Raw genomic sequence first — 20,318 nt, forward strand, 5'->3', positions numbered from 1 at the left:
GCTGTGCCAATTATAGGGCTTTGAGAGGAGTTTCAACCAGTCAGTGGCCGTGATTGAGATCTCATCTTGTTCTTTGAAGTCTAATTCACCAGACTGGAGATGTTGGCTTGTGATAGGCAGTGCCGAAGCGCCGAGGCTTGTCGCAGGTTGGAAATTAGCGGCGACCCTGATCTAGGAGAATCCTGGTCATGTCAATCCCAGCACTTGCATGTAACGGAGGGTCTAGTCCTTGCACGGAGTATGCTTCGAAAGCTCAGCTAAACAAAGCCCCTGCCGGTCGCGTCTTGAAGTACTCCGTAGGGGTTTTTACGTTTCGTGTGCCATTAAATGCAAACGCAGAGAGCTGCCGATGGAGTCCTGTTCTCACGTTGGATAAAAAAACCGATGCATCTGCCAAAGTTGACTTGACTGACATTTCGGATCCTGCAGCGCAGAAGAGGCTCAAGCCTTTCGGAAAGTACATCTACGAACGGCAAAGATCCACCAAAGCGGACTGGGGTTGCCACCGCCTCCGGCAGAAATGGCGGGGCAAAGTTTTGATATGCGAACAGAGTCGGCTTTCGATCTACAAATTGATCTCGACTTATACACACAATGCCTTTGTCCAAGCTGCAGGGTGTCAAGCTCCCCGCTTCGGCCGACTTCCATGGTACTGATCTCGGGGAGAGCTTACGAATTGACAGCGCTGACCCAATATAGTCCACCTCCGTGATGGCCCCATGATGGAGCTGGTGACTCCCACCATCCGACAGGGTGGTGTCAACACTGTATTTGTTATGGTGAGTTGCGGGGAGAAAAAGATCATATCATTATGAGTATCTAATGCAGTTGATAGCCTAACCTGGTGCCTCCTATCACGACCGTCGACCGTGCGCTTGATTACAAGCAGCGCCTGCAAGCACTCGAGCCGAATGTCAACTTCCTGATGTCTTTGTACCTCCACGAGACCGTGACCCCCGAGACAATCATTGAGGCCAAGCAGCGCGGCATCACCGGCGTCAAGAGCTACCCCGCCGGCGTGACAACCAACTCTTCCTCCGGTGTGGTCGATTACACACAGTTCTACCCCGTCTTCGCGGAGATGGAGCGCCAGGAAATGATCCTCAACCTGCATGGAGAGAGCCCCTCCGGTGGCGACGTGACCGTGCTGTCTGCCGAGGAGCGATTCCTGCCCAAGCTCTTCGAGCTGCACGAGAAGTTCCCCAAGCTGCGCATCATCTTGGAGCACTGCACTACTGCCGCGGCCGTGGAGGCCGTCAAGAAGTGTGGCCCCACTGTCTCTGGTACAATCACGGCCCACCACCTTTCCATCATCATTGACTCGTGGGCGGGTGACCCATTCTGCTTCTGCAAGCCTGTCGCGAAGACCCCGGCTGACCGTGACGCCTTGCTCCGTGCTGCCGCTTCGGGTAACCCCAAGTTCTTCTTCGGTTCCGACAGTGCACCCCACCCCGCAGCCTCCAAGCGTGGCGGTGAGAAGATTGCTGCTGGTGTCTTCACCCAACCGTACACCACCCAGGTCGTGGTTGATGCTTTCGAGCAGGCTGTCGACAACGGTGTTCTCAAGGATGAGGACATCACGCCGGAACTTGTTGAGGGTTTCATGAGCAAGTTCGGACGCGCCTTCTACGGTCTCCCAGAGGAGAAGAAAGAATTCATCACCATCGAACGCAAGGGCGAGAAGATCTCCGAGATTCTGCAGTCAGACAAGATCGATGTGGTGCCTTTCCGAAAGACCCAGGAGACCTGGAGTGTCTCTTGGTCTTAAAATAGACCTGCACATATCCAATAATAAAAGTCGTAGAGCCAGCTTTTTTGATGTATACACCCATCTTACACATTCTCCTTTTGCGTAAGTAGATTGGCCACACTTTCAAGAGCATGCGCCTCTCTGATGTCGATCCTGCGACCTGCAACAACAGGATTTCCGTCCTCCCCAGTGGCAAGCTGACCAGCTCGCTCGAGGTGTAACCGAATTCGGCCCTCAATGTACTCCTTCCTCTCGTCACGCTTTGACTTCGCTTCCATTGGGATCATCGAGTCGGGCAGAGCGGCCAACTTCGGTCGAAGCTGCTCAAGTGTGGCCTGCAGCGCGGGCAGTTGTGAAAGAATAAAGGTAGTGTGCGTGGTCAGAGGTGTGGGTTTGGCATTCGGTCCGGCATCCACGCCGACGCGAAGCTGGCGCGCAGCTGGACTGGAGGTCAGGAACGACAGATCCAGCGCTTTGCTCGGTGTCGCAGGCGCATCTTCAGCCTTGGCTGTTTGAACTGTGGAGAGTATTGATTTGAGCTGGGATATGACTGCCTCGTTCCGGGCGCTTTCCTCTTTCAGTGAGCGGTTCAGTTTCTTCGTTTCGAAAAGCTTTTTGCGCTGCGCATGGATGGTCTCGGGTGTTGGTGTATCTGCCGAAGAGCCGAAGGAGAGGCCCTAGAATGATATGTCAGCTTCTAAGCCTTGACAACTCGCCCATCAAACCCCAAGACACGCCGGCGCTTTTAGAAGCGAAGCACACATACCTCGTAGTGCTTCAGGCGCACGTATGGAAGCAGATCCTCCGACACCGTGAGAATGTTTCGCAGGACATAAATTTCGAATTTATCAAAGGCCTTATCGACATTGGTCTCCAGTAGCGTCTCCAGCTGGTGCAGTCCGTTCTCAATCTCTAGCTTCGCCTCAGGATATAAAACGTTGCCATCATCGTCGGTCTCCGGGATGGTGATACCATTGTTGGCGTGCGAAAAACCAAGGCGCTCGGGCGGCGTATTGAGCAGTCCAGATTCCAAGCTCGATATGGCTTGGTAGATCAGGTTGTTTATCGAGTTGATAATGTCATCTATGAGAGACTGGCAGCTGTCAGTACACAACTGGCGGCAAGGGGTGGCAATATACACGAGCGGAGATCGCGAGAACTCACTAATGGGGTATAGCTGAAGTGCTCAGTGAGCAAGGAGGTTGTCGCATCGTTCATTGCGAAAATGAATCGTCGCTCGGTGGGACTTGACGCGTTGAAGAAGCAAAACACGGGGGGGAAAATCCGCGACCCACCGCCTTCTGATCTACACATTCTTAAGTGCGCCCTTGTTGGTTAGGCTTGGAACATTGTCTTATGCTATCTTTTAATACTATCTACGTGTTTCTCTCCGATAGATTAATTTGACGGTCTACGAGATTCGTTCTGGGACTACACATGAGTGTAACCCGACCCATCCCAGTCACCAGGCACGCAGCGTGGCATCAGCTGGAGCCCGACTCTATGGTTGTCAGCGTGCATTCGGACCTGGACTATGCAAAATGGCTATCCCTGATGGGCATTATGGTGCCAACGACCAGAGCGTCGGGCCATTGGAAGGTTGCCATCAGGGCCAGGTCAGACACCGAACTTTGCCTCATGTGTCTCAAGCGTAAGAAAGATAAAGATATAAAATCCTCTTGAGGTCGTGAGAGCCCTTTGTAGAACGTGAGAAATTCCACACGAGAAGCACCAGTGACAGAAGAGCAGATTCGACCATCAAAGCTTCATTTCATAGACTGGTGAGCAATATCCGTGGACCATGGGTAGCAGTATCTCACACCAACAGCCCACTATGTCTCAAGGAGGTCCTCTGCGAGTTCTAGTGATCGTTTCACACCGCAGCTCCCGGATGCCTAAAGCTCAAAGCAACCCGGAATCTCTGCTACCAAAAGCCATTCGTCTCCTCAAATCGACACGCCTATACGTCCCACAAGAAACCCACCCGACAACGAGACTGATAGCGGCACAGAAATGGCAAACGAGGGTCTTCTTCGTCTTCGACATTGGCCACACAGCCTATGATGCGCAGCTCGGCCATTTACCGGAGCAGAACCGACTCCCGGTGGTGGTTGTGCACCTCAGCAAGAAGAACACCGCATATTGGGCCAACGCGTGGTTGTCGAAAAGGGTTAATAGGGACATTGCCCTGTTTCACAATGTTAATGGGTTTGGGGGTGTTCCACCTTTTGTAGAGGATCACACCGTTGGAAAGCCACCCGAGTACATGAACCCAAGGGATGTGGCGCTTTTCCAAGCAGCTTGTTTGTGATGAAAAATGTTGCTTGCTTTTTTGCTGTGGTATCTTAATCAATAATGCTCTGAATACATGATTCCGAAACGCCGCGTCTCCAGAAGAACGAGGACTCAGTCGCTAGAAGTCCATAGTAAGCTGTGGTGCCATCTTTTCAAGATCTTCAACCTGTATCACTAGTCAGTATAGCTCTAAAGCGCCAGTGTTGGTAGCGGAGAGTGGCCTACCTCGAGGAATCCATCTCCAACACTCCTGCCGCCGGCACTACCGTTGGTCTCTGCTCTCTCAAAGGCAGCCCGGGCGATGGCTTCTCTCACAAAGACGTCAATGTACTTTGCCACAACGTTGTTTGCGTCCTTCGCGATTTTGGTCTTGTCGTTTTGGAAATGCTCGTGTAACAGCCGTGTCAACAGCTTGGGAGGAATTTTTGGATCGCTGGAGTTGACGTCCTCCACTGGACTGGTCGTAGTGATCTCAGCAAGGATGTAGTCAGGCTCCTGGGAAATCGATCGAGAGCGACTGCGTCCTGACACATCTGAGCCAGACTCCGAGCCTGATTGCGCGTCATCGGGAGCTGGTGATTCCACACGCCGTCGTTTCGCGGTCTGTTTGGGGTTCGTGGAATCTCGGGGTTTTGTGGCCTTTGTGGCCTTTGCAGGCTTGTGGGCAGTAGTAGGGGTCGGTGGTTTCGTGGTTTCCGTGCTAGCATGTGCGGGTTGTGACGTTGCGGCCTTTGCTGCCGGTTGCTTGGTCTTGGCTTTGGGCTTTGATGCTGAAGACGGCCCCGCGCTGGTGGTACGACTTGGCGGCTTGAAAGGGAGGCGCGAGCGCTTTGGAGCAGGCTTGGGTTCACCGGCCATTGTGGTAGGTATTGAGTGACATGCAAAGTAACAAGATTGTACGGAATCGGAGTATTAAGTTATCGGATGGATTGGACCCCAACGCGGGCGCGATCTGCGCTAACACGCGCTGTCAGGTGATTGGTGGAGCCCTGATCTATGCCAATGCTATCACTGTGTCAATCAGCGAGGAGCCGACGAAACCACGAAGCCACGAAGCCATGAGCCCACAGGTGTAGGAAGCCTTACGCCCGCCAAACCATGAGTTCACGAAGCCACGAAGCCACGAAGCCACGAGACCACGAGACCACGAACGCTTACAATGGCTTGTCTTTGTGTTGAAAGTCAATAGTTATCTATTATACGATACAAACTTAGTGGTTTTTTATACTGGAGGAAGTACAGATGAGGACTTCAATGAGGTGTTTTCCATAATTCGGATAAGCTGTTCGAAGGACAAGACAGGTAGGTATGCAGGAATTCCGTAGCCCCTTCTTCCGATCTCTCATGCCATCTCGAGGCGTCCGTGAGAGAGCCTCCCCAGTTGAGCTCCACAGGATTCATTCTGCAGAAGATGTAATACTGAATGCCTGCTACCATGCTAGCCGTGGGTCGGGAGGAGGAGCGGGCGCATCATTTGTGCAAACGTTGATATGCAATCCGGAACTCTCAATCAATGGACGGATTCTACCCCACGGAACACGAAAGTAGCCTGAGCAGAACCGGTTGGAGCATAAAAGCTGGGGCCAATCTGTGTTGAAGGTGGCATTTATTTCCAGCTCATTCAGTTGACGAGAGAGGTCTTGGAGAGCAGCATGAACGCTACACTCAATAGAATCTCTTGGATCACGGGCACGGCCATACCCGTATGAGGCAAAAAGACAGACAATCCAATGATGGCTGCCATGAAGAATAATGTCCAATTCCTGGGGTGGGATCACAAGAGCTGTTCCCAATGGAAAGCGAACTGTTCTGAGGTTGCTGGCGTCTTGCTGGGCAGGCCCACTAATTTGGTGGCTTTTGGGAGCCAGAAGATAGGCCCGGCAATAATCAATGTAGTGCTCATGAGCTGCGGGGTACTATATGATTGATTTATAGTTAGCTTTGTTAATCTCACGGAGTGGGTGGTATCGGATCCACTTGCTCTCTGTCGGAAGTCGTTTGCGATACCCGAGCCCCATACTCCCATGCAGTTGCACGCATCTGAAGCAGTGTAGTTAGTAGATAGAGATAGAAACCATTGCATGACAGAGAAAGTTGACATACGGATCAGCGCTGAGCCGTCTGGAGAGTCAAAAAGACTTCCAGGAGATTCATGGACATGAATATTCAAGATGTCTTCGTACCATGGTACAGCCATAGTTGGGGAAGTGGAAAGTAGGATTAGAGCAGGATGTATGTTCATATGTCCGGATAAGAACAAGTTGTAAGATATGATCAAGCATCATCAAGTTTAATTGACGATGAGCGTGAAGAGTTGAGATGTGGAGAGGAGAAAGAAGATAAGAAGAGGGAAGAGTGTGATCGAAGGTATTTATAGATAGAGATTTTGAGGAACTCTTTCCCCTGCCCTAGAGATCTTGGGACCTCTTCCCTCGCCCTCTCCCCCAAGAGCTTTCAAGGTTGTTAAGGTAAACAGCCTCGTGTATTACCTCTCTTTCCAATCCATAGTCCGGTTGTATCTATTAGCTTTGGATTGATTCGCTCCCTTTTAGACCGAAGAGCTACACGTAGATTTGATACAATCGTATGGATAATTTCAATATATAGCCCTCCTACTAGGTTTAAATTATGGATCCAAAAAACCAAGTTGCTGAACTGCAGCCAGAGTATGCTTCCCCTGGGTTTTCTAAGGGTTCATGGATAAACCCTAAAATTACCAGAAGTCTCTTACTTCAATATTGATTAGTGAGACAGAGGGGTGTTAGAATAATGGCGAACTACTCAGTCATAATACCCGCAGCAGGAATAGGCTACACAAGGCAATCCCGCCAGCGAGAAATTCTACCAACGTCTTTCACACTTACTTGCCCCTGACTTGATATCTTGGGGCTTTGAATGCATGTAGTGCTTAGTATCGCCAGCTCTAGGCAACTAATGAAGGTCAGAAATGGTATGAACAAAGACACGTAACAAAAGACATCAAAAGAAGTTTAGAGTTACTAAAGACACCATGACCAACCGTGGTTAAGATGAAGGATAATGATACTTCTCACTGCTTAAAGCACATCATGAACACATATTAGACTCCGATTGCGGGCTTGGAACAACAAAAATCAATCCTTTCCCCCTTGGTAGGTGATCTGGGACTCCCAAACGGGGTCACTTCACCAAAATCTTTCAATCGACGATTGACAAAGCTCCGGATACTTTCTCTCTTTGTCACCGATCGACTTACACTCTTGGATGGTGTCCGCTCGGGCAATTCCCCCAGCGTCGGTGTGTCCTGTAATAAAATCGTCTTTTCTGACTCTTTCGGTGAAATTGCTTCCGATGCATGCGACATGTGAGATTCGACTTGCGGACTGGGGGCAGGAGAGCCGGAGTTCATGCTTGCGACACCAGGACTCATGCCGGAGCCTAGTGTAAGAGGGCCACTGTTCTCACTGCTTGATTTCAAACGACGACTCATAGATCGTGAGATCGACTTGAAGATCGAGGGGCTGTGGCCGCTCCGTTCCAGACGATCAATTTCCTCCCTGGCAGTCGATCCGTTTGTTGCGAGGTTGTCTTCACTCAATGGAGTAAATATGATCACTCCATTGCAGGGTGGAATGCCAAATAGGTCCTGGATGATTGACTGGATGAGGCTGGTGTTGCGAAGATTGGTGAGAGGTGCGATGAGACTAGACAACGCGGACACTTTCAACAGGTAGGCAGGATCGGCGGTGGTTCCAAAGAGTATATTCGCGTTCTGGTCAATGGTCACCAGCATCGATGTCTCTGGTCGCTGATAGACCTCCGTGAGGGCGTGGGAGAATTCCGCAAGTGCCGTGGACATACAAACGTCAAACTAGAAGTGCGTGTTAGTCTGAGGAATGGCGAGGCCAGGTCAATGGGTGGGGTACGAACCTGCATATTTGTCTTAAGCTCGACGACCACAACCGACTCAAAAGTGATGCGATCTTTGGGGGAGTTGTGTGCTCCACGCGTTGCAAACGCATCGTCGTAGTATAGCTTCTTCACTTTCGCCATTGCGGGACCCTCCACTGATTTGCGTAGGAGGAGTTTGGGCTTGGGATCTGACTGTATGTTTGGGTCGACGTTTTCGTCGTAAACCTGCTCCTCAAAGAGGGACGAGATTCTGTCCGGGATGACTGGTTTGGGGGTCGGTACATTTCGCGGTTTTTCAAAGAGAGGGATGTTGGTCGTTGATAAGCGTGGCAAAGACTGTTTCTCGTTCAATTTCATCGTGTGTGTGTGTCGAGTGAAAGATTTTGGCGAGGAGGAGGATGAAGAATATTGGTAAGAAGAAAGAAACAGAGAAGGAAAGTACGCTTCAATCACATCTACCAGACGAGGCCAGCGGAGAAGTCACTTGTTTCCACTAGCTGGCATTATCTTTCTCCTTTTCAGAACAGTTGTTGCATGTGTCCAGTAATAGTTGTTTCAATATCAAATGTGTGAAGAATTTGGCCCCCCGAAGTCATATTGCTTGCTCAGGCAAGAAAGGCCAACTCAGGAAACGCGGAGTTTCCACTGAGGAAAATCTTGTCGATACGTCTCCTCCGGTCCCAAACAATGTCCCCACTGATATGCCGAATGTAAAGGACGCGATGCTGTGGAATGAACTCCTCATCGGTGGTCTCCTTTTTCCAGCTGTCCATGCCAACCTCCAGTTGTCCCTCGAAGCGGTCCACAAAGCCAATCACATATTCATTGCGCTCGAATTTGGGATCCCAGATGAGGCGATTGATGATATCTAGCGTTGTCAAAACTTGCTCACTGTAAGCTAAGGACTGCACCTACCTCCCGCGGGGCGTAGTCTGTTTTCGCCGGCCTTGGGATTCAATTCTGGCGACGGAGTGCGGACTTTCCGGTTGTAGGATCGGGGTGGATCGGATACTGCATCGTTGGAATCGTCCACTTGAGAGTGGGGAGCTTTCTCGGAATCTTCGCGGTCCGGCATGGCGAACTGTTCGACCAAGGTGGAGTGTTGTACTGTTTGGATTTGAGCTCTTGGTGAATGCGTGATAGACTCTAGTGAACTTGGTGTCACCTTCCCCGAGATGCCGGGGACTATAGGTGCTTCCTCAAGAGACTCTGGCGCCATGACTTTGGGAGTTGTGAAAATAATTTGCTGGTCTCATGCCCTATCTCCAAATGGAACTGAACGTGTTTATAGATCTGTTAAAACTGTACACTGTGCATACATGAACTTGCATGATCACCATTAAGCTTTGATTGGGATGAGTCAATCCCAGCCCAGTCACTTTGACACCTGTGCAGTCATCAACTCGTTTGTTTCTAGGAGCAGTTGAGACAAAGAAAACATGACAACATTGGAGGCTCGTTTGATCTCAATGGACCCACACCTGCCCCGGGGGCCGGGGCCTGTGGGTGCAATGACTCAGAATACCCCAGGGGCCAAGGGGCTAGGGTGCCTCATGAGTCATCGGTATGACCCCAGGCGGATAATAGAATATGTCTGCAATTTGCATATGGAGTCATCTTATCGTAGAAAAAAATCAGGAAGGGACGGATGAGCCGTGAAATAAAGAGTGGTTGGAGGAAGCAGTAATCGAAAACAAAAAAGAAATCTCCGATAGGGGGAATCGAACCCCCGGCTGTCGTGTGAGAGACGACGATGTTAGCCACTACACCATATCGGATGGCTATGAAGAAATTCACTTTTTAGTGCATTCTGACCCTAAAAGCTTACCACACTTCCAATGGGTCAGCCACGCGATTTCTTAAATAACACGAACTCTTCAAATTCCAACTCACTTATTATTTTTGCTTCCCATAACCGCATAAAATAGTAAGACATGGCAAAAACTATGAATTACGTGTTATTAATGCCTGCCAATTCGCCTCAATCCAACAAAATCCCAAATTCTCATCAATTATGAAGATTTTCAATTCGCCCTGGCCTACCGAGTAGTTATCCGTGTTTGGATACGAATGACTTGTCTCGTACCCAATCGCCGAATATTTCCGCGAAAAATGACAGATCGCGAACTCGGCATTCTATCTTGAACTTCTTCGGTCCTGTGAATCGCGGTGTCAAGAATGATCTAACAGAGGCGAAGCAACTTGGAACTATGGACCAACATTGCGTGCGGGTGGACTCGGGGGACATAGTCCTAGTCGATAAGCCGCATGAAGCTTCAGAGTAGGGTGTAGAGGTATGTGAAGTGAACTAATCCGAGTGCGTTCATTCGGTTGGCACGATATTGTATTTTCACACCCAAAATGCATACGATCGCCCAATCAAAGCCTATGGATTTACTCCGTATTCTCCAGGATTTAGGATCGCCGTGGACGTGGACGTGGACGGTATGATCTACACTAATGAAGGTCTTCTGAGGAAAGAATCTATTCTCACTTGCATGCGATCTGCATCAATCGAGACTTTTCGCGCACCACCTTGATCGACACCAGGGTACACTTGCAGGTGGCTGCAACGCTAATGACGATACAGGGCTCGACATTCCTGCTCCGGGCTATCACGAATAGCGGTAGCAATGAGGTGCAGCCAGCGGGTCCATTAGCTTTCGCAGCTGCTTGGGCTCATCAAGAGCTCCAAACTCAACCCAGGAGTCCAAGGTGATTAACGGGGCTGTTGGTGGGTTGTTCAAGAGACCGGTTCCATTCAGCGCCCACCGGCGATCCCGCTCGTCAGCTGCCTGCCACATCGTCCACATTCGATCGACCATCCCGTGGTGGAGCATAAATGATGGATCTTGGGGTGACGCAAAGAGGTCCTCCAAATCCATGCCGAGCGAAATGTGAGTTGACGGGTGAGGGCCTCGTTTTTGACTTGGACTCTCAATCGGCCCGTGGTCGATGGTGTGTTGGAAGTCAACAATATCACGGGACGCCAGCAGCCGATCGACCACAGTCTGATTCATATACAGGCGGGAGACGTGGTTGTTGATGTTGCGCGTCAAGCATCTCGGATTGTCCGCAAAGGCATTCTCCGGCAGCTGGTGGTTTTTGGGAAAGTGGAAGGGCCCCAAATGAATCTCCAGATCCGTAAAAGGCCCCGAGTGCACGCATCCACCCCCATTACCTTGGGGAAGTCCCAATCCTGCCACGCCCGGTACGATTTGCGTCGGGTCAGGTTCGCCGTCGCTGCCAAGTGAGGTGTTGCTGCCGTCGAACAGTGGGCTGGTAGTCATATCGGATGCCCAAAGTGCCCAATTCCAATATCTATGCAAGCGTCAGCAGACGGAAGAAAGTTTAGATAAACCTTTTGTGTGTGGCGCGACTGACGGGAGTGATCCGGTGTATTGGCATTTATTCCGAAGAGCCTGCTCCCACAGCCAGATGAAGTGCCGATGCCAGCCCAGGAAAATTCCACTAGCGTGGATGTGGGTGGTATAGTTGATGTGCGTACTGCATGAGGCTTGTTAGAGCCGCCAATCAGCAATGACAAGAAACATACGCAACAAAGTCTTCCCTGCGGTTGTGTACGCCTGGATACAGCGATGTTGCCAGCTTCGGTGGCAATTTATTCATGCATTTTACTGCATCGATGTAGTCCAAGCGCTCATTCGCCGTCAATTCGCTCCTAAATGTTCGATAGCATGGTAAGCAGGCTAATCTGACTTATGGCCGGAATGACAGTGTACCATTCTTGTCGCGTAGTAACTTGCTCTGGAGAACATTGGCCAGGCGCGGGGGACTCTACGGGGCACATCATGAGCTGGATGCCCCTGATAATTGACATAAACAGGGTATGAATGGCAAGCAACATGGCGTTGTCTTTCAAGTTGGGGCTTGGTTGAATAAGGTCTAACGCTTAGCCGTGGGGTTCACTCTAGATATACGTTTTTCTTCAACTTTTTCTTCGGTTTCTTTTCTTCCCTTTCGAAGCCTTTTGTTTTTCTTTGCTTTTTCCCGTCTTTGGTTTCTCTTGCTTCCTGAACTTTGCAAGGTTACAATGCTTCATCGATGCAGTTGCAGCGCAGATCCCTTGGACTTGTCACCCGCTTATACGAGCAGTCTTCAGACCGAGCGAACAAGGTGTGAGGGATATGGTCTAGTGAAAATTATTCAAATGATTATGAAAAGTATTTATCAACCTCATCGCCTTCATCCTATTCCACTCAAGCGTCAGTCCGAGTGTGTCATTTATTGGTCCTCTTCACAAATATGTCCAATCCGAGTCCAAAGGAAGAGGGACCAACCCACCGTGTCCTCTATTTCCGCGTTGATATACCACCCGATGAAACATGTACAGTTCTGCGTAGCTTCCAGCAACATAGCAAAGACAGCCGATTCAAGAATCTAGCTGCGTTGCTGGAGCAATGCGTTGTGACTCTCAGAGACGAGCTCACCCATAAGCCCAGCTCATTGCAATCTTCGGCGCCGTATTTCGACAATCTGCTAGCTCTCGCAGAGCATCCAGCATCACTGCAGGGCCCACTAGCAACTGCATTCCGGCAGGCATTGTCGGTGACAGTGCAGGTGGCGTCTGTTGTCGGGTATGTTGCACTCTTACACTTCATTGAAGACAGGTGTGACCTGTAACATGAAGCTTAATACTGACACTATATCGTCAAGGTTTTATGAATCTAATGGTATTACTTACCGACCGGCTCCCAGCTCAACGACACTGCTGGGTGTGGGCGTCGGCCTTTTGGCAGCAGCCGCCGTATCTGCTGCATCCAGTCTGCCTGAACTGGTCGAGTTAACGCTGCGGGCCATTCGAGTGGCATTTCGACTCGGACTGTATGTGAACCAGGTCTCGAGTCAGTTCGAGCCCGAGGGTAACGCGCTCGCACGAGACAGTTGGTCCTTCGCCATTTCCGATATGACCGTTGAGGAGATCCAGCACGAGATTGACCGATATAATGCAGAGACAGTAAGCTCGCCAGATACCAATTCCCCTAAAAAGCACATGGACTAATTCAAGAGCTGTATTGCTTTCGCCTTGAAGGAAAGGCCCGAGTTCTGTAAGCTATATATAGGCGCTACTTTAGGCATGACGACTTGCATAAGTGCTCCTCCCTCACAACTGAGGCGTGCGTTTCGCGAGTCCCCAGTCTTGTCCTCTTCTCGACATATGCCCTTGCCCGTGTTCAATGGCTTGTATCATGCCAGCCACATCTACGACCCTTCTGCCATTGAAGATCTACTGCATGACGTCGCTGTGGGCACAGAGCCGACGCCCATCAGCGTCGTATCACCGCTGACTGGCGAATGTTTCATGGCCACTCGCATTGGCCAGCTCATGGTAGAAATCGCCGTCGAGTTTCTGACTGGCGCCATTCACACGGACCAGGTCAATGCCGGCGCGGTACAACAGCTCACACAGGCTGCGGCGCAACACTGCGTATTCCAGATCTTACATATTTCGCCCTTCTCAAATGGCCTGGCAGCTGCCATCCACGCCGCGATACCGAGTCTGTCTGTTGAGCAAGAAGTGTTGTTTGATTGGATTTCCCAGGAATATGGGAAGCGACGTCCACGGACCCGGGCAGACTCGAAGATCGCCATTGTCGGCATGGCGTGTCGCATGCCAGGCGGCGCCAACTCACTAGATGAGTTCTGGCAGCTGATGGAGGAAGGGCGAGACGTACATTGCCGGGTACCAGCAGACCGCTTCGACATCGATGCACACTACGACCCAACGGCCCAACTAATGAACTCCACCCAGACACCTTACGGCAACTTCATCGACCGACCGGGATATATGGACGCCGCCTTTTTCCATATGTCGCCGCGCGAGGCCGAGCAGACAGACCCCATGCATCGGTTGGCCTTGGTCACTGCTTACGAGGCCCTCGAGATGTCTGGATATGCTCCCGACCGCACACCCAGCAGTAACAGGCAGCGTGTCGGAACATACTATGGCCAGGCAGCTGATGACTACCGCGAGCTGAACAACTCGCAGAATGTAGGCACGTACGCGGTCCCAGCAGGCGAGCGCGGCTTTGCCAATGGGCGCATCAACTACTTCTTCAAGTTCTGCGGGCCAAGTCTCAACATCGATACGGCGTGCTCCAGTAGTTCCGCGGCGGTGCACACCGCTTGCAATGCGATATGGGCCGGTGAAGTTGATATGGCGCTGGCCGGCGGTCTGAATGTCATCACAGACCCTGACAACTTTGCAGGGTTGTGTAGCAGCCATTTTCTATCACGGACGGGCCAGTGCAAGGTCTGGGACCGGGACGCAGACGGGTATTGTCGCGGCGATGGCATCGGCTGTGTTGTTCTCAAGCGACTCGAGGATGCAGAGGCTGATAACGATAACATCCTCGGTGTCATTCTTTCTGCGGCGACAAATCACTCGGCCAACGCCATCTCCATTACGCACCCTCATGCTGGGGCGCAGATTGACAACTATCGCAACGTCATGCAGCATGCCGCCGTCGATCCACGGCACGTCGAGTATGTTGAGCTGCACGGAACGGGCACCCAGGCAGGCGATTTGGAGGAGTGCACCTCAATACGAGAAGTCTTCGCACCTCTGGCCCCTCGTCGTCGAGCCGATCAGCGTCTTCGTCTAGGCTCTATCAAGTCTAACATCGGCCACGGCGAAGCCTCTGCGGGGATTGCCTCGATCATCAAGCTGCTGCTCAGAGATATTGTCTAGTCTCTTGTTGATTGAATACCTGAAACTTAAGTAAACCAGGCAGTCAGTTATCTAAGGACGTTTGGCAGTGAAATTATTATTTACCTCTTTCTAAGGACGTCTAAAAGCGGAAACGGTCGGGAACACCTCCTGAAGATATTAGGGCAGATGATGAAGCAAACTATGCCGAGCAAGAGGAGAGAGCAGCGAAGCGCGCGGATCATGACTGGATTAGCATGAGAAATGATCAAACAAGAACCTCTCCGACTGGATCACCAAGTATGTTCCGCTCTGCCGATGTGCCGGAGGGACAGGAGGCAAACCCAGGCAGCTCGCGCCCCAACAGATCACCATCCACCACCGCTAGGAAGTTTTGAGAATGCAATATAGTCCTAATTACCCAATAAAATTATTATGAAAGTCTAGGTTTGGCGCCAGTGCGCAATTAAATCATACAGGACTTAAAATCTTTGTGCAGCTTAAATACCACACCTGAAGCCAACATGTACGCGCGCAACTTTGCTCTCCGTCTTTGCTCTTCTTCGAGGAGGAATATTGGCAATCTTCCACTCTTCAAAAGAAACCATGCGTCTACGCAGACGCCGTCTTCGTCGCCTTGGTTCGCAACTTCATCATCAAGAACACCAGGGCGTAGAACACCCCGGCCCACATTACAACCAGCCCCGCATTTCTCCAGCCGTAGTACTCTTCGTTCAAGTTGAGTGTCTTCAAATAGTCTTGTCCAGTAGTGTATCGGCACACCTCGCAGTTCTCCGTAGCGTTTGGGTTCAGAAGGTTTGTGCCAAGTCCCATGCCTTGCTGATAGGTGGAGAGATAGTCACCACACGTCTTGTTCGCAGGAGGATTGAAGACCGCAAGCTCACTGCGTTCGCAAGTGACATTGACAGAGAAGTTGATGAAAGTGAGGAAGGCGCCGAAGAGGTAGTTGAAGGGATCGAGGTAGTAGATCCTAAAATGTGATGTTAGCATTGATCTCGAGGGTGTTGATAGTCATATGAGGCTTACCAGTATCTCCAGAACGCCGTGATCTGGGAGTAAGGAACGAAGACACCGCAGAATGATACGAGAGTGGTGATGACAAGCGGGTTGACAAGAGATGCAAAGGTTGCATTGGGAGCGTACGCGGCGATCGATTGTCCAATACCGGTGTACAACATCTCGTAAAACATCTAGACAGTTTTTTTAGTTTGGAGCAAGGAGTCAACCAAAGAAGAGGGAACTTACTGCGACGAAGAATGTGCTGCCTGCCCACTTGGTATCATTTGGCAATCCAGCGGTCCAGTACCAACACACAAAGTACAACACACCGCAGACGACCAGGTAGGGCAGCTCAGAAATGATCAAGCCAGTGACAAATGGCACCCAGTGGTAGGTCTTACTCTTCTTCTCGCGCGTCTCATACACGTTGCGACGATCGATGAAGATAGGCTGAAGCTGGGAGATGAGACCGGGAGCGACAAACAGGAAACTGAAGACCGTGAAGAGGCGTTGCTGGAGATCGCTGACGCTGTTACCAATCGACCAGAACGAAAAGCCGTTGTAAAGAGACAGAAGTATATGCAAGATGAGCTTGTTGTTGATGTACTCGGTGTTGCGGAATAAGGAGATGTTCATGCGGTGCGTGACAAGCTTTACCTGCTCCCAAATAGGCGCTGCGAATTGATAGCCATCATCGACAGTTCCAGGTAGTTTGGCGGCAGCATCAGCGACAAGAGTATTTAGCTCTTGAGTGATATTTTCGTGTTCTGGCGAGTTGAGCCAAACTTGGCTCCAGTCCTTGCCCTTAGAAAGACTTCCTGATACGACTTCAATCATATGCTCAGCAGGGTTGGCCTCTCGGGGGCACGGTGCGCCATGATCAGCGAAGTATTTCTTGACGGTCCTTGCATGATGGCCGATATCGCCAAAGTATACAGTCTTACCCCCTTCGCTAGTAGGAGGAGGGTGTCGAATTGGGCAAAGAGGTCGGCCGATGGCTGGTGAATAGTGACGAGGACAGCTTGTCCGACTTCAGCGAGTTTGCGCAAGAAGCGTACCGTGTTGTTTGCAGCTTGGCCATCGAGACCAGAAGTAGGTTCGTCGAGGAAGATTAAAATACTGGGCTTAGCTACAAGCTCAACACCAATAGTGAGACCTGAAAAGTGTTAGTGTCTATCTCAACTCTGTTCGATGAATCCAGACTTACGCTTGCGCTGTTCGACAGAAAGACCGGCACCAGGGCGACCGATTAGGGTGTGCTCGAGGTCTTCCAACTGTAAGAGATTGACGATCGTGTCCACATAGCGGAGCTTCTCCTCGCGGGGAATTTCACGATTCTGACGGAGAAGAGCAGAGAATTCCAAAGCCTCGCGTACCGTGGACAATGACTCGTGGACGTCCATCTGTTCGACGTAGCCCGCGGATCGTTGGAAGGACACAGGGAGCGGGCGACCATCGACTAGAACGGAGCCATGAATGGCACCATCAGTCTTGCGTTGAGCGAGTACGTCGAGTAGTGTAGTCTTTCCGGCCTGAGTGAAAATCTTAGCGTATATCCATCTGTCAATCGCATTGCTAGTGCACTTACACCCGAAGATCCCATAAGAGCACCGAGCGTACCGGGCTTGACAAATCCTTGAACGTTGTCGAGAAGAAGACGATCCCCATGCGGCGTCTTGACGGTGTAAGTCAGATTCTTCCAGGTGAATACCGATGTATTGTGGACGAGCTGGTTGTCGATGGTTGCGTCAGACTTCTCGGAATCGGAGCCGGACTTCTCGGATGGCTCCTCGATAGCCTGGGATTCCTCATCTGCAACCCCGGCCTTAGGTACCTTCTTCTGCTTCTCACGGGGAATGAGGAGGCCGCGACCACCTTCGCCCATCTGCTTCCACCTGGAAGTGAAGAAGACGGTCATTGCCACGAAGAAAACGTACCAGGCGCAGAGAATGCCAAAGTTGCGCCAAAGGTTGCTATGGCTGAAGGACATGGAAGCCAGGTACTGGTCACCAGTAACGCTGGTTGCTCCGGGAGGCGCACCGCGGACGCCGGTACATGCTTGTCCGCCTCCTGTTTCGGGGCTGTATCCTTCGCCATTTGGAACCAGGAATGGGCCCACACAAGGAATCACCTGGTCGTGGAACTCGTTCGCGAGCAATGCTTCGAACGCGTAGGCCATGGGGTCGATCCAGAAGAACCAAACGAACCAAGGGTGCATGTCAGGCTTGGGAATCATGTATCCTGCATATGTGAAGGCAGCGACGATGGTGAATCCAGAAGCTTTAGTTGCTGCGTCGAAATTCGGGAAAGCGGCACCGATGAACCTGAAGAGCTGTGTCATAGCCAGAGCCGAGATCAAGTTAATGAGCCAGAAGATGAAGAAAGCCTGGGCAGTGTACTGGAATCCAGTCATGAAGTACAGCACAATTCCAAAGTGCGAGATTTGGAAGAGCATGATCGGGATATCGGTAATGACCTGGGCGAAGACAAAGGCAGATGGATGGTGGAGAGCAAAGTCACGGTGTTTGGCTAAGACGGGTCGGCCGACGAACGAATCCGTAACCTCGGCGAGAGCGATGAAGGTAGGATATAGTAGAGAGAAGAAGAGTGAGCCTCCCTTGATGAACAAGCCCGCCGCGTTGTCCGGAGCATTGTAGAATAGTGAGCCACCGATCAGCGCCTGAACGATAGTTGAGGCTTGCTTGATGAACAGAGTTTTCTTGTCGCCCCAGAGGATCTGGAATTGGCGTACGGTAGCCGTCTGCACCTGATGGAAATATCCTGCGGACTCCGCAGCTTTCTTCGGAAGGTTCTTGTGCTTGTCTTGAGCCTCCTGTTCCTTGAAGTATGCCGTATTCTGCTGAGCTTCGGGACTATTGGGGTAGTCGAGCTCGGCCATCATCCTTGGTTTGATGGGCGAGTTGTTATAAGCATCGAGCAGCTCCTCTGTTGATCGAGGAAATCGGTCCTCAAAGTTTGGGGCAATTGTGCGTACAGCAGGCGCCGACACGCTCGTGAGGAAATCTGACTTGTTGGCTGCAGGGTCGCATAGGAAGCCAAGATCCTCCATGTATGGCACAGCTTCGTCTCGAGATCCGTAAAAGATCTGCTTGCCGTTATCGAGAACCAGAATCTTGTCGAACTGCTCGTAGATACCATTACCTGCTTGGTACAGACTGGCGATTGTAGTGAGACCAAGAATATCTGTCATGGCGCGCATGGCTTTCGTCCAATCTAGCGCAGTGCTCGCGTCGAGACCACGAGTGGAGTTATCCCAGGAGAAGACGCTGCCTCTAGTCGCAAGGCATTCGAGAATGGACACTCGCTTGCGCTCGCCACCCGAAACGCCACGAATGAACTCATCTCCGACCTTGGTATCCTTTGTGTGTGTGATACCGAGAGACTTCAAGAGGAATTCTTTGTATATTTGGGCGTACTCCTCCTCGTTCTTGGTGTCTGGTGGCAGGTGGAAGGGCACCTTCAAACGTGTGGCGAAGTCGATGGTGTCACCAACTGAAAGAGCTGGAAAGAAGATCTCTTCTTCTGAGTTCATGATAATCTGACCACGATATTGTTTGGCTTCTTGACTGGTCATCGAACCGAACGAGACGTCGCCAGTAATTTCTGCGAAGCCATTTCTGTGGTTTGATAGAACGCTAAGAAGTGTTGTGCATCCGGCCCCTGGATTTCCAAGAACAAGCAACATCTCACCGGGTTTGACACATCCAGAAGAGTTGTCGATAATAGTCTTCAGGGGTGGGTTCTTGCTGCCCTTACCGAAGGGATTGAATTGAGAGAGAACATTTTCGTTGTAAAGCGCATCACTGCTGATGCCCTTTACTGTGAGATTCTGCCAGGTCACACCCAGCTTCTTCGATTTCCCACCGATAGACTCGTTACGTTTCCGTATTTGGAGTATATCTGGAAAGATGGACCATTGTGAGATGTCCCGGGGGTCGGGCTTTTGGCTGGATTCGTCGTCTGACTGCTCCGCGCTGGAGTTGACGATAGGGTCCGCCATTGGGGAGGGAGGTCGTCCGGAGGGCTTTCCGAGCGATTTCGTCTGGTACATCGCTTTCTCAGGGTCGTGATTGACCTCCATGTTGTAGTTCTTCGGATTCGCCAATTTGCCAGACCTTGACAGCAAAATAACTTCGATGGAAAAGAATGCCGGAGATCAGACGACTGGAGTTGCTGGTGGGAGAGTAGCAACATCACGCACAAGAAATAAGAACAACAAAGTAAGGAGATATATGGCCATAGTTAACCCGACTTAGCTTCTGATGAATAATCCGAAAGGCCCGGAGCCCAGAGAAGCCCCGTGTCTCATTCATCCCTTATTAATGGGTTGAAAGAAGAGCATGGGACAAATTTTCGACGGATGGGGTGATTAGTGAACATCTCGTGCCTGAAGGTTTTCCTAACAGTTCAACCGAACCGTCTTTGTGGAATGATCAGGCATAACTCATCCGCTCGGATTGATTACTATACATTCCGAGCTCTAACAAAGTTAAATAACTCACTAACCTTTTACGGAATAGATCCATGGATGGATCCATGGATACGATGATAAGTGGGGCTTAATTGCTAGAGCCCCCTGACCTAATTGGGCGGGTTTGACCTCATAGACTCTAGCTCCGTAGATCGGTAGTTAGACCGACTAATCAATCATATTCATTGCGAGCTACGATG

At 50.9% G+C, this 20,318-nt stretch overlaps 10 protein-coding genes across 10 annotated transcripts; 3 read left to right on the forward strand and 7 right to left on the reverse strand.

Moving 5' to 3' along the window:
* Nucleotides 1–594: 594 nt before the first annotated feature.
* Nucleotides 595–1,768, forward strand: N7506_006736 (dihydroorotase; the record flags this gene model as incomplete). The annotated part of the gene is made up of 3 exons (XM_056956029.1): nucleotides 595–649; nucleotides 700–779; nucleotides 836–1,768. The coding sequence occupies 3 exons, from the start codon at nucleotides 595–597 to the stop codon at nucleotides 1,766–1,768; spliced, it is 1,068 nt and encodes a 355-aa protein (XP_056810363.1).
* Nucleotides 1,769–1,833: 65 nt separating this feature from the next.
* On the reverse strand, nucleotides 1,834–2,968 carry N7506_006737 (MIND complex subunit MTW1; the record flags this gene model as incomplete). The annotated part of the gene is made up of 3 exons (XM_056956030.1): nucleotides 1,834–2,427; nucleotides 2,517–2,843; nucleotides 2,915–2,968. 3 exons carry the CDS (start codon nucleotides 2,966–2,968, stop codon nucleotides 1,834–1,836), a joined length of 975 nt encoding a protein of 324 aa, XP_056810364.1.
* Nucleotides 2,969–3,584: 616 nt separating this feature from the next.
* N7506_006738 (uncharacterized protein) lies at nucleotides 3,585–4,061 on the forward strand (the record flags this gene model as incomplete). Its single annotated transcript, XM_056956031.1, has 1 exon — nucleotides 3,585–4,061. One exon carries the CDS (start codon nucleotides 3,585–3,587, stop codon nucleotides 4,059–4,061), a length of 477 nt encoding a protein of 158 aa, XP_056810365.1.
* A 102-nt stretch (nucleotides 4,062–4,163) lies between these two features.
* On the reverse strand, nucleotides 4,164–4,903 carry N7506_006739 (CENP-X/MHF2 family protein; the record flags this gene model as incomplete). Its single annotated transcript, XM_056956032.1, has 2 exons — nucleotides 4,164–4,211; nucleotides 4,271–4,903. 2 exons carry the CDS (start codon nucleotides 4,901–4,903, stop codon nucleotides 4,164–4,166), a joined length of 681 nt encoding a protein of 226 aa, XP_056810366.1.
* Nucleotides 4,904–5,475: 572 nt separating this feature from the next.
* N7506_006740 (Appr-1-p processing) lies at nucleotides 5,476–6,242 on the reverse strand (the record flags this gene model as incomplete). The annotated part of the gene is made up of 2 exons (XM_056956033.1): nucleotides 5,476–5,961; nucleotides 6,000–6,242. 2 exons carry the CDS (start codon nucleotides 6,240–6,242, stop codon nucleotides 5,476–5,478), a joined length of 729 nt encoding a protein of 242 aa, XP_056810367.1.
* A 916-nt stretch (nucleotides 6,243–7,158) lies between these two features.
* On the reverse strand, nucleotides 7,159–8,293 carry N7506_006741 (MIF domain protein; the record flags this gene model as incomplete). The annotated part of the gene is made up of 3 exons (XM_056956034.1): nucleotides 7,159–7,185; nucleotides 7,281–7,895; nucleotides 7,955–8,293. 3 exons carry the CDS (start codon nucleotides 8,291–8,293, stop codon nucleotides 7,159–7,161), a joined length of 981 nt encoding a protein of 326 aa, XP_056810368.1.
* A 248-nt stretch (nucleotides 8,294–8,541) lies between these two features.
* Nucleotides 8,542–9,155, reverse strand: N7506_006742 (DUF504 domain-containing protein; the record flags this gene model as incomplete). Its single annotated transcript, XM_056956035.1, has 2 exons — nucleotides 8,542–8,804; nucleotides 8,852–9,155. 2 exons carry the CDS (start codon nucleotides 9,153–9,155, stop codon nucleotides 8,542–8,544), a joined length of 567 nt encoding a protein of 188 aa, XP_056810369.1.
* Nucleotides 9,156–10,551: 1,396 nt separating this feature from the next.
* N7506_006743 (tyrosinase family protein) lies at nucleotides 10,552–11,804 on the reverse strand (the record flags this gene model as incomplete). Its single annotated transcript, XM_056956036.1, has 4 exons — nucleotides 10,552–11,257; nucleotides 11,321–11,443; nucleotides 11,493–11,618; nucleotides 11,680–11,804. The coding sequence occupies 4 exons, from the start codon at nucleotides 11,802–11,804 to the stop codon at nucleotides 10,552–10,554; spliced, it is 1,080 nt and encodes a 359-aa protein (XP_056810370.1).
* Nucleotides 11,805–12,202: 398 nt separating this feature from the next.
* N7506_006744 (uncharacterized protein) lies at nucleotides 12,203–14,648 on the forward strand (the record flags this gene model as incomplete). The annotated part of the gene is made up of 3 exons (XM_056956037.1): nucleotides 12,203–12,534; nucleotides 12,614–12,914; nucleotides 12,990–14,648. The coding sequence occupies 3 exons, from the start codon at nucleotides 12,203–12,205 to the stop codon at nucleotides 14,646–14,648; spliced, it is 2,292 nt and encodes a 763-aa protein (XP_056810371.1).
* A 570-nt stretch (nucleotides 14,649–15,218) lies between these two features.
* Nucleotides 15,219–19,728, reverse strand: N7506_006745 (pleiotropic drug resistance family ABC transporter; the record flags this gene model as incomplete). The annotated part of the gene is made up of 6 exons (XM_056956038.1): nucleotides 15,219–15,597; nucleotides 15,654–15,817; nucleotides 15,873–16,520; nucleotides 16,571–16,782; nucleotides 16,834–17,158; nucleotides 17,215–19,728. The coding sequence occupies 6 exons, from the start codon at nucleotides 19,726–19,728 to the stop codon at nucleotides 15,219–15,221; spliced, it is 4,242 nt and encodes a 1,413-aa protein (XP_056810372.1).
* Between the last annotated feature and the right edge of the window lie 590 nt (nucleotides 19,729–20,318).

This window comes from Penicillium brevicompactum (assembly GCF_028827555.1).
Source record: "Penicillium brevicompactum strain IBT 35665 chromosome Unknown utg000005l_segment0_segment0, whole genome shotgun sequence".
NCBI lineage: Eukaryota > Fungi > Ascomycota > Eurotiomycetes > Eurotiales > Aspergillaceae > Penicillium > Penicillium brevicompactum.